The sequence below is a fragment of the Branchiostoma belcheri genome, unplaced genomic scaffold (assembly GCF_001625305.1).
Source record: "Branchiostoma belcheri isolate BF01 breed outbred unplaced genomic scaffold, Haploidv18h27 scaffold333, whole genome shotgun sequence".
In the NCBI taxonomy this organism is placed as follows: Eukaryota; Metazoa; Chordata; class Leptocardii; order Amphioxiformes; family Branchiostomatidae; genus Branchiostoma; species Branchiostoma belcheri.
The window spans coordinates 97,229-109,566 of NW_017803947.1; the positions used below are offsets into that span (position 1 = coordinate 97,229).

At 39.1% G+C, this 12,338-nt stretch overlaps 1 protein-coding gene across 1 annotated transcript; it reads right to left on the reverse strand.

Annotated features, from left to right (window-relative positions):
- Positions 1–729: 729 nt before the first annotated feature.
- LOC109475344 (calcyphosin-2-like) lies at positions 730–10,315 on the reverse strand. The gene is made up of 17 exons (XM_019775957.1): positions 10,308–10,315; positions 9,799–9,844; positions 9,522–9,592; positions 9,333–9,393; positions 9,134–9,187; positions 8,506–8,699; positions 8,012–8,129; positions 7,428–7,627; positions 6,509–6,583; positions 6,264–6,356; positions 5,747–5,840; positions 5,172–5,290; positions 4,676–4,761; positions 4,237–4,391; positions 3,608–3,727; positions 2,863–2,959; positions 730–2,013 (listed from the first exon to the last, which is right to left on the reverse strand). The coding sequence occupies exons 1-17, from the start codon at positions 10,313–10,315 to the stop codon at positions 1,841–1,843; spliced, it is 1,764 nt and encodes a 587-aa protein (XP_019631516.1). The 3' UTR covers positions 730–1,840.
- Between the last annotated feature and the right edge of the window lie 2,023 nt (positions 10,316–12,338).

The window sequence follows — 12,338 nt, forward strand, 5'->3', positions numbered from 1 at the left end:
ACTAGTATGAATTTTTCCCCAACATTTCATGACTAGACATGGTGACAGCACACTCAAGTTATATCAACTTATTTTATGCCGCCACCAACGCAGATGACAAATACAGGAAATGTAGTATGAATTTTCTTCATGACTTTACTACAAGAAACCTTAAATGAAAGTACATCTGTGACTGTAACTTGCATAATGAAGATTTAAAACGCTACCAGTATAGCCATTCACAAAAGTAATTTAGAGCTTACGAGCAAGATTTCGGTCAGATCTCTGTCCGTTCTCAAGTTTGAATGACCCAAAGCTTATAGTAAGTCACGTGGACGTGTGACGTCAGCAATGGGGCAAAGGTGACCAGCAATCTGTATCGGCCACCGTCCCGTTTTAGGGATCGTCATTTCAACTTGAAATGGGTCAGAGATTTGAGCGAAAGCTTGTTGCAAATGTTGGTTTGATAAGCACTTTAGTCTTTACTATTGTGTACGGTTACGGAGTACACCTTACTTTCTAGTCCGCTATAAGAATGTTTGTCCAACAAAACATTCTCATCGTAAAATCATGGATGGTTAAGGAAGGAACCATACTCAAGCAACTGGACATAATTTTGGAAACTTCATATTCAGTTGCTTGAGTAACTATTTTTTTGTGCGTACTGATATCTTATTACCTGGATGTCTAACCTTCACCGACGTATCATAGATGTTATGTTTCTTACAAATTAGAATGTAGAGACGTCGTTGTCAATGGTCCTGTAAGGTTGCCTTTGAAAAGTAGACAGACCCGTCTGGTGTGTTGTGAAGTGATGCCTTCTAGCGACATTCAGTGTAACTGCACCTGGTGAAATCGGGTGCTTCGTTCATGGTCAGCAAAACCGCAAGTAGAACGTAGTGCCTTATATGGAATTGGATTGTTGTGTTTTCTTGTCGTCATGGAGATTCGAATGTATCGACGTTATAAAATAAACATGCTAGTAACACTGCATTAATGTTTGCCTTGGATGTCAAAATTAAAGGTTAACTTTATTTTCTGTGTATTTATGGGAAAATATGACAGACTGTTACTTAGGCAGGTAATATTTTGCATTAAATATCCAAACAGCCATTGCAGTCATTTTGAGTCATTTTTACTACCAACAATTAATGTAATCATACTGTTTAAGTGTATATGTAACTTAAAACAAGCAACATTCTGGTTCAAACTTTGTCATGATCATATATATCGTGTCCTATCTCCATAATATACAACACCACATTTATAGAGAAACTAATATGTATGCGCAATAAATTTCACCCCATTTAAAATGTTCATTGATTTTCACACCTGTTATTAAAAACTACCCATGCAATTTTATACAAATATATCTACTTAGTTATACACCCTTAACCCAATAGCTGCTTGGAGATTGCTAATCGAATATTTTATTACATGTATCTTCATGAAAGTTTTTTCTTGCTTTTTCATATTGTTGGTTCACATGACTTTAACAAGCAGAGAGTTAAATTCCAAAGCCAATTGCAACATGTTGCAGACGCTTTGGGTACACCCCTGGAATGCTACCATTTACCATGTTTTTCTGAACCCTTAGAATGCAGAGCTTAAATTCCCCAGCTATTTTGCAGAACTGCAGAATTTTGTTTTCACTGAACCCTTAGTAGGCCTGGGGTTAAATGCCCCACCTACTTTTTAGAATGTTGTTGAAGTTTTTGGTGTATACCTTAGGAGGCTGAAGCTTACATTGATAGCTATTTTGCAGCATCATGTTGAAATTTTCACTGCACCCTTAGCTATAGAAGGCCAAGGGTTAAAATTTTTTAAAGATGTTTTTAACTGTAACCATAGAAGCCCGAGCTTAAATTCCCCAGCTATTTTTCAGGATGTTGGCGAAATCATCGTCCCTGGACACATCAATACTCATTCCTTCGTAGTATTCCTCAAACTCCACATACTGCACAGTTCTGGGGTCCTGGCAGTGGGAGAAACTGTCCAGGAAACTGTTCAGCATCTCTTCTTCACTAGCCTCATCTGAAATAAAGATATACAGTATGTTAACACTGTACTGAGACTGACTGACAGTAGTAGTAGAAGCAGTATGCCTGTGATACTGCACGGTTCTGGGGTCCTGATAGTGGGAGAAACTGTCCAAAAACTGTTATTAGCATCTCTTCTTCACTGGCCTCACCTGAAATGAAGAGATACATTATGGTTATTGTTATGGTTAGTTTATGGCTATTAATAACTGATATTGCACGGTTCTGGGGTCCTGATAGTGGGAGAAACTGTCCAGGAAACTGTTCAGCATCTCCTCTTCACTAGCCTCTCCTGGAATGAAGAGATACACAATGGTTATCATCATGGTTAGTTTATGCCTATTAATAACTGATATTGCACGGTTCTGGGGTCCTGGCAGTGGGAGAAACTGTCCAGGAAACTGTTAAGCATTTCCTCTTCACTTGCTTCACCTGGAGTACAGAATGATATTACAGGGATAATGTTATATAATAGTGATACTGATAACCAAAACTGATAACTGCATATTTCTGGGGTCCTAACAGTGTATAAAACTGCACAGAGAATTTTCACAGAGAATTGTTCTGTATCTCCTGTTCACTAGCTTTACCTGGAGTATAGATGTTAGTGATAATAATGGCAAATGGTAATAATGGTAATAGCATGATCCACAATGCTAGTGAGTAGTGACACATGATAATCCTAACTGAATACTGAACGTTTTGAGGGCCTAGCAGTGCAAGAAACTGTTCAGGAAAGTGAATATAGGGATTTTCTTTTTACACGATCAAAACTTCTCTCATCTTGCTTACATTTCAGATGTTCAGGAACCTAAAGCTAAGATTTTTAATTAAATCTTCTCACCTGATAAGACTTTAGGATGTTTGCGTGCGTTGTAGAACTTCCGCATGTCACTGAGTTTGATACTTCCAGTTCTGTTGGGGTCTAACTTGTCATAGGCCTTGGGAGAGGAAAGTATGATAATTTCAATTTTTTTCATTAAATTAATGAGTGTCAGAAGCACTAATGACTATAATAAGTGAAACAGCTAGTCCACCTAAGTACCTTACATTTTACAGCTTCCTGCTCTAATTGAATAGGTCATTAATTATAGTACAATGTTGAACGTTATTCCAACACAACAAGTTAAAGTCTAGTGTGAATAAGGTCACGTGTCTGTAACAGTTACCGTAACTCTCACGATTTTACTTTTGGAAGTGGTGGTCATTAATTATCCTGATGAAGGCAACAGTGGTCGTTGAAAATCTGATCTCTCTCTCTCCTTATTGTGTTGCAATAAAATTCAACATTCTACTATGATAACCACCAACACAGATAAAATTTCATGATAGGTCATTAAACTACTCTTCTTTTAACTTCCCAAAACCCACTAAGTTTGGAAAAGGTGGGACATTACGTCTTCCATGGTCTAAAAAAGAGAAGTCAAAACCCTTAGACATAGTTTTAGACATAGCTATAGCTTTAGACAACTACCTTTTATCATGTAGATTTTAGTTCTCTGTTTCATTGTTGATTTTTGTTTGTAATTTGCAATTAGCCTGGGCACGAATTTGCAATAAACTTCTCATTAATGAACCCCCAAACGAACCTTTCTGACGAGAGCTTTCCTGTACTCGCTCATCTCCCCAATAAACGTCCTCATAAACTCCCCGTAGTCGAGCACACCGTCCTCATTCTGATCCAGGATACGCCAAACACTCTCAAAGTGCTGTGGACAGAAGAAAGATATTTGATTCCAACGAAATTCATTTTTCTAAATACTACCATGCACTGAGTCTAAAAGGATAGACTAATCATATGTATGAGGTTTTGATGTTGCAGAAGGTCCCTGGTTCGAATCCTGCCTATGTCACCGATCTTGTGCCTTACACAACTTTCCTCACTTGACTCAGGTGGAAATGAGTACCTAGCTTCGGGTAGGGACGTCCCTCGGATAGGACGTTAAATGGATGTCCCATGTTTGTTGAGAGCCACACCCCATGCACGGTGAAGAACCCACCACACTTATCGAAAAGAGCACTTTTTGTCACAAAAGAACACCTTCCCGGTGTGAGTGGTTCAAACCTTACAGTTTGGTCTTACATGTGTAGCTTATACTTACATGTGCAAAACTGGTGTGTTATGCCTAAAAAAGGCAGTTTACCGGTAATGCGAAACAAACAAACAAATGTAACTCATCCAAGCAAGGAACAAAAGCAAACAAACAAACAAACAAACCTGAGGAGAAACGTCCATCTTGTTCTGCTGGAGAGCCTCCCGAAGTTCTGACTTGCTCAGCACCCCATCTCCTGACTTGTCGATTTTGCGGAAGTGATGCCCGAGACTCGTCACTGTCCTTATTCCTCGCTTTCTTAGCCGCTGCTGCAAGCTTCCTAACAAGCAATGGAACGATGCATATTAGTGGGGTCGTGTGGTGTAATGACAGAGCATTCGGCTTGGAACCAAGAGGTCCCAAGTTCGAATTCTGCCATGCCACCAATCTTGTGCCCTTGGAAAAGGCACTTTACTCTTAACCCAGGTGAAAATGAGGTTTATAAGCACGAACGAGTGCAAACATTTCCAAAATCATAACCAGTTATTTGAGTAACTATTTTTGGCATACCTTGTGTATCTTTGACCAATTTTTATTTCATAGAGAGCTACAGGCTGTGCTGACCTTGTACTTCCCTGAAGACCTTGAGGTCCTGGATCTCCTGGTTAGTGAAGGCGTGGTCGCCCTGGGCAGAAAGCTGCATGTCTTCCCTGGAAAAATGTGGTTAAAAAAGAAACGTCAAACTTCAAAGAAAAAAAAAGTGGAAAAAAAATGGAAGCGAACGTAAGGAAAGTAAAAGTAGAGAGCTTGTCTTCTATGTGATAATTGATATCATGATGGTACGGAAATGTCAAACATTCCTAAACACACAGCAATCTGTTGTCAAAATAAGAATTATGAGGCTCAAAGAGAGATGAAAAAGAAGAAAAAAAAAAACATCAAAAAAGAAAAATAAGAGCTTGAAAGAGAGATTTTGGAAGAATGCAAGTAATGCACAACCTCTTTTTTAATTCAGACTTGAATATAAAATTTGTTTCAGAAACATCTAATCGTAATAAAAAAAGACACAATATACTCCAACTTAGCAAGCAAGGTGCTGACAGTTTAACCTTTGACCTACATGAGGATGTCCTTTGCATTGTGGTCTAGGTCGATGACCCTGAGTATGACGGTGGGTTTGAGCCTGATGGAGTCGGGTAAGGACGGCTGGGCCTTGGTGTCAAAACTCAGGTTCTGACCCTGGAAACAAGAAAGGGTAAAAGCCTTTACTGTAAGTTTCAAGCCCAGTGAAGAATACTTTTCTTTCTTTAAGAAGTACGAACTTGTTGAAAGAATAAAACATTCCTGTCCTTGGTGCTGAAAATGATCTGTTATTGAGGTTATTTACATGTTCTCTGTAAAAAAAAAGTTATACGTAGACTAGGCTCTTAACTTAACTAACTAAAACATATCCTGTAGATGTAATACACATAAATTTGAAGTGAACAAATTTATATATAATACATAATCTAGTTTGAAGACTATGAAGTGCAAAAAAAAAAATCATTTATGGTACTACTAGACTTTGGACTGAAAGGCTATCTCTCAAGTAAAACATTTCACTTTTAAAAGCTTTCATACTTCTACACATGACTACGGAAAATATGTATGAAAGTACAGTGAAAAATCAACTTTAAAGACTGTTTCTGGACTCACTATTGCCAGGTCTTTGATGGTAATTTTCCTCCCCTTCCTACGTCCGATGTGATGGTAGTAAATACCCCTCTGGATAATGGGCAGGGCCTGGGCTCTGAAACATGATGGCATTAACAACATCAGGAAAGAAAATATATCAGACACAATATGATAATACACATTAGGTAAGGAGCTGAGGAGGTCATGTAACGAAAATAAAATATCTCGAAGAGACATGTCTACTGCAGCCATGCAATACAACAGATTGATTGATTGTCAATATAATTATATGATTGAATGGTACGTTAAGGGAAGCATCTATGGATGTCTACATTGTACCTTTACTTTACATCCAGTGACAAGTTGCAATGTGTTCTAATGTGAACTATATTAGATATAGATTGAAGATGATATGTTGTATTTGAATAGTTAAAAGTCAACACATTCAGCACACAACAGACTACTTGTATGTATTAACCAGAAAATATCATTTGACAAACTGTGGGACTTCCAACACAAATCTTGAATTGAAAAGTACCTTTTGCCAAACTGTTTGAACTCATACACAGTTATGGAATGGTCGACTGCAAAGTAGAAGCCATGCAACTCGCGAAGGGCATCTCTGCCATTCCTGGGGGTAAAAAATAACTGTTAGGTCACACCAATATAATTTATTTGTTCTACAGTATACATGTAAGTTGAAGCAAAAAGTTAGCACTAAAACATCTAAAATGCAATGAAAAGTCAAAAAAAGAGGATAAAGTTTCAGTCTGAACAACTAACCTGGTGAGAAATCTGGCCCCGAAACTCAGTCTTCTGGAGAGAAGCTCCTCTGTTTGTGATGTTGTCGTCTTAACCCTACATGATAATTGTACAAAAATAAATGATAACTAGAAACATTTGCAAACCAAATGCATTTTCATATTTACCTTCGCATATGGTCTGCTTTGTTAGTGGCTCAAACACATTCACATACAAATGTATATGGTGACAGGAGTCTAAATCCTTCCTACTATAAAATAGCAACATGATGTAACCCAACACCAGTTAGTACTATGGTGATAGACAGTCTGGTTCAGGTCATTGACCAGGTCACAGGTCAGTGTTTGGAATGAACGAGGAAGAAGAAACGGCAAAAAACTGAAACAGAAACATAAACTGGCAAAAGTAGCCTACAACAGATTCAACACTCAATACAGTCTTGATCTGCCATGTACCTGGACCACTTCGTGTGGATGTAGCTCTTGTATTGCCTCAAGACCTCACTAGATATCGTTCCGATATGGTCATCTCTTCCATTCATTGTTGTTACCTTGATTATGTTTATATGATATTTTGTGCCCTACTTGTATTATAGATTGTTGACTGTGTAATGTACATTCTTGTTGTTTTTGTATGTGGGAGGGCAACTAGCAAAGGTGCTTCGCACCTGTTTTGCCCTCCCTTTCACTTTGTGAAAAATTTAAATAAACAAATAAACAAATAAACAAAAACAATATGTTTTTCTTCGGTAAACATAAAAAGGACAGCACTAGTGAAATACATGTCTCAATAGACAGAGAGTCTGCAAAAACACGGACTTCAAAATACTAAACTCTTCTACATGTAGTGTAATGGGGATGGTCTTGTACATTCTTCCCATCATTATTAAGTAAGCTCATCAAGGACTATAATAGATATTATTTTTCTTGAAAGGACTGACTTGGTGTTATGCAGGTCCCTCCTGTGCTGCCTGTTACTGGTGTAGTTTCCTGGCCCAAAGCCGAACGGGGAGGGAGGGGGGTGGTCAGGCGCGGCCTCTCTTCTGTCCTGCTCAGGATCGCTGATGACTGCGCGCGACAACATGTCCACCATCACCTGCTCTACTATCATCTGTTTTCTTCTTTCCTCACGCAAGTCTTCCTGAAAGGGAAGAAGGAAAGAATGAGTGAGTGAATTAATGAATGAATGAATGAATGAGAAAGGGGAAAAGTCTGGATCTTTGATTTCTTCTTTCTTCATGTAAGTGTCCCAGGCCTACAAGAAAGGATGGAGGTGGTGAAAGCTGGGTTACATGTACATTTTGTATAACTTGCCACTCACTCACTCACCCACTCACTTACTCACTCACTAAATCACTCGCTCACACCCACACTCACTCACTCACTCACTCACTCATACTCCACAAGAATGAATAAATGAGTAAATGAATGACTGAATAAAGGAAAGGGCAAAGGACATAATGACTATATGAAGCAAAGAACAAATGAATGAGCAGACAAACAGATAAACAAGCAAGTGACTCACAGCGTCCATTTTCCTCTGCTGCTGCCTGTGGCTGTAGGGCTGCCGTGTGAAGGTCAGCTGCATGGCCTCAACCTGGTCCAGTGTCGCCTCACTCGACTCCTGGTCATGGAAATCCAGTCTGGAGGAGAGGAGAGAACAATTTCAGAATGTCTTAGAGACATGTACACAATCATTTTTTTTTCATTGAAACAGATATAAAAATACAGTTTTGAAGTGAGATATACTTTCAAATTGAAAGTCTTCTAATCTCATAAAATGCCTCCTAAGATGCTACTGAAACAAATGAATGATACTTTAAAAACTAGTCTTAGACATAATGCCAGCCTTCAATTTTTTCTTTGGTTGACCAAAACTTTAAAATGTCAATTTTTCTTCATGTCTGCCCTTCATGGAAGAAACCAGAAAACAGTACTGCAATGATCACAAGAATATTATATAATTGAAGATTTCTGTAAACTCTGTGTAAAATAAATATTACAAACTTTGTAACTCACTTAGTGTCCCCATTAGCTGGTGCCTTGGGGGAATGTTTGGGTTCAACCTGACAGTGTGCGTCCCCCCCTTCGTTGAGTGGAACATTCCCCTGCACCTGCAGTTCCCTCTCCTGTTGGTACTGTCGGTACTGGGCCTTGTACTTTTCTCCGGGGGAGGGCAGGTTGTCTGGAACTGGAGGGTCATCCCACGCAGTCTGGCATGGAAGATGAGACAAAACATAGAAAATGACTTTTTAACTAATAAGGTAACATTAATTTTGCAAAGTACAATATTTATCAAAGTCAAATACATGCATATATGGTGAGCAGTCTCTCTAACTTTGTTCTTCTACATAATGTAACACAACACCACAGGGTGTTGCTACAGCACCGGTTACCATTGTGATAGAAGGCTGGTTGAGGTCATTGACCTTATTTGTTTGGAACAGAAGAAGAAGAAGAAGCTGAGCAAAAACAACATGTTTTCCTTCTGTGAAGGTAAACACATAAAAATAGGATTATTTAAATAATATAATTATATATACCTGATTTTTACCAGGATTTTTACCTGATCTTTACTTGGATCATTACTTGGTCTTTGTCTCTAAACTGCATTGAAACTAATGAAAGAAAACAGAAAAAAATTAACCTTCTGTTTGGGTTCTTGCTTCACACGACCTGAAGCTGGTTTGCCATAGGCTCCCTGTAGGTGGAAATAAAAATATTATCTACCAACAATGCAAACAAGGATAAAAGGAACATTTGCATTTAAAACACCAAATCAGTATGTTTGCACCCAACCCTATATTCATGAAGGTAACCTTTTTTGGACAGTGTGTTCCTCCTACCTTCAAATGTCCACCAGTTGGGTAGTGCAGAGCAAAGGGAGAACTTATGGGTGTTCCCCAACTGAAATCCAAGAGAAAAACTTGTCATTATGTCATATGCACATAACTATGTATGTCACATAGCATAGATTACATGTTTAAGATAGATTGAAAATCATGAACTGGCAACCAAGTTTTGTGACAACAGACCTGACAGTAGAGGCTGCCCCAGGGCTGTGTAGAGTGGGGTACTGGGCATACGTGTCAGGGGGTCTCGACAACTGGAAAACAATAAGATTATTAATAATAAACTATATGATTGATCATCATTGGATGGATTTATTAATTGATTGAAGATGTTACGTCAATATGCATGGTTAGAAATGAGCCAAAGTCCAGTAACATAATTTATATATTTGGTAAAACAGTATGTGTTTATGGCGAAAAATTATTTTTACATTTTGTTGAGTGATGAGTAAATTCTTACCGTGTTGTCATTGTCCACTAGCTTGCCCAAGTCAAGAGCTGGAACTCTGTAAATACAGGAAAGAAAATTGAATGAAATCATAGCTTTAGTTCAGATCTTCGTCAAACACACAAAACAAAACAAGTATACAATGTACATGTACATAATTATATACTGCTACCAGTACATGTACATTATATGTTATCTTCTTTATCCATACAAACAAAACTCAGCTTGAATAGTTTGTATCTGGTAGAGTGAAACCTGGCCAAGAGGACCACTCCAAGTACTGATGTAAAGACTGGTCTTCTTGGACAGTTTTAACAGGTGGTCTTAATGAGCAGGATGCTTGTGTTGGCCTTCTTGGGCAGGTAGCCTAATTATTGATGCTTAGAAAAAAATGGCCAGGTGGCTGGTTTAAAGAGGTGGCCACTAGGACAGGTTTGACTGTACTGTGTTTGTCATAGTGTACATAAATGATGTTTACAACTCTGCCAGTATGTCCAAGCCTGGACTTTGCCCCCCCCTACCTGTACATTGTACTTGAGTCTCGTGGACTTACTTAGTATCAAGTTCTGCGCACATTGCCTCAGTCATCAAATAAACTGTGTGCATAATCTTCCTCGCAACCAATCATGAGCTGGTAACGCTCAGATCCAGGCAAGATTGTGCAGGGACCAAAGCAGGTAAATTCCCCCCTCCCATACAGCCAGTACTGATATAGTGATACTACATGCACATGTATGTAAAGGCTCTGGCAGTGTACTGTTTACATACTACTAGGTAGCTTGTCTCTGAGCCAATCAGTGCAGAGCACCTGTAATAAGATCTAGTTGACTTTGTGCAGGGGGAACAAAGCTGGTGCATTCCAAACCTCCATTTTGAACCTGGTTCTGATTTTGAGCCTGCTGTGTTATAAAATTGTACAAGTACTTCTGATATTGGAGATCCATACTCTTGTACAGCTTTCAAAATCCATGGTAGCAAAAGCAGCAAAGGACCACAAGACATGGAGAAGGAAAAAGGCAACATTGAAGGCGGCGATGGCAAAAGAAATGGGAACATTGACTGTGCCAACGAAGACCCAATCATTTCTGACAAATGTCTGGAGATACCAAGCCTTCTTGAGGAAAAGAAGGAGAATAGTGACCAAACGGCCACAATTCAGGCGGCATTAACTATGCCAAGCACTACAGAAACTACTCTAGACAGGCTGCCGGGCAACAACTTGAGTTTTTCGTCTCTGTCTGAGACAAAAACAAAAAAAAGGCATGGGGACGCCATCTTGGAAGTTGCCGAACAGACCACAGCCTACAACCTACAAGTGACTTCCAACAACCCAACAACCATCGATGTAGCCTCATCGGCACTCCAGCAAGTGCAAGGCCACAGTTCTATAATCATTGAGAAGCCAGATCAAGTCATAATCCATGAGAACGTTAAGGTGAAAGACTCCTTTGCTGTACAGTTAGGCCACAACAATGTGCTTGGCTCTGCCCAAACCCCTGAGAGTGAAGGTTCAGCACTCGTAGGTGCGACTTCTGCTGCTGTGAGTCGGCCACAGCTTGTGATCCGCCAGCCTGGAACTGTTCTTCTGTACAGCAGGAAGGACATAGAAGGCTGCGAAAATGTACACATTGGGGACAACAACATCATGGGGAAACTGCTGCCACCTGAAGACAGTAAGCACTATCTTTTTAACTAGCTTGTGATGAAAGGATAACAACTGTATAAAGTTTCTTGTACTAGTATTTGTAATTTTAGTATGAATTCTTCAATAGAATTTTGTGTCTTTAGTTCCTTGATTATGTTGTACCTTTCTGAGAAGACAAATTATATGGCTTCTAAACAGTAAATAAAACTGTAAAAAATGTTCAATAGGATTTTGTGTTTTTAGTTACTTGATTATGTTGTACTTAACAAAAATACATATTATTAATTTAATATATGGTAACTGCTTTTAGCCTTGAGCACATGATATTTAACACCTTCATCCTTATTTACAGTGACTGTCTATGTTGAACTTTTATTTTTTTCCAGATAAACTTTACATGCACATGTTATGTTGCATTTGCAAGAAATTCTTATCAGCTGGTACTTATATTGAAACCGATTGTATTGCTTGGCCCTTTTCTGTAGAATTTGTGAAAACCTGCATCAAACTTGGAATCAATCCGAAACAAAAGGAGGACATTTTTGAGAGGCTTGGTCATGAAGAAACTCGAGAACAGTTCTCGACAATGATGGCAGAGAAATGTAACGTGCAGTGCAAGTTAAGAAATGCGGGAGAAGGGTGCATCTTGCTGGAGCTGGAGGTTCCTACAGAAGCAGACCGGCTTCAGCTCCTGCGCATGGCCAGAGAAGGGACATTCCAGCAGGTATATTGGATATTTTTATTATCATATAATGTTAGCTGACATTACAAGATTAATTGCATCAGTGTGCAAGCATGTCTAACCCTCGGAACATGGGGAACAACAGACAATAAACCAGACAGAGAGGGAGAGAGAGGAAGAGGGGGAGAGAGAGGGAGGGAGAGGGGGAAGAGAGAGGGGGAGAGA

What these genes read in the sequence shown, in the direction of transcription:
- LOC109475344 (XM_019775957.1), bottom strand. An exon ending in AGGGACCTGCATAACACCAA is followed by an intron (nt 6,584 to 7,427) that starts GTCAGTCCTTTC and finishes ATTATCATGTAG; the next exon opens with GGTTAAGACGACAACATCAC. An exon ending in AATGCAAAGGACATCCTCAT is followed by an intron (nt 4,762 to 5,171) that starts GTAGGTCAAAGG and finishes ACATTTTTCCAG; the next exon opens with GGAAGACATGCAGCTTTCTG.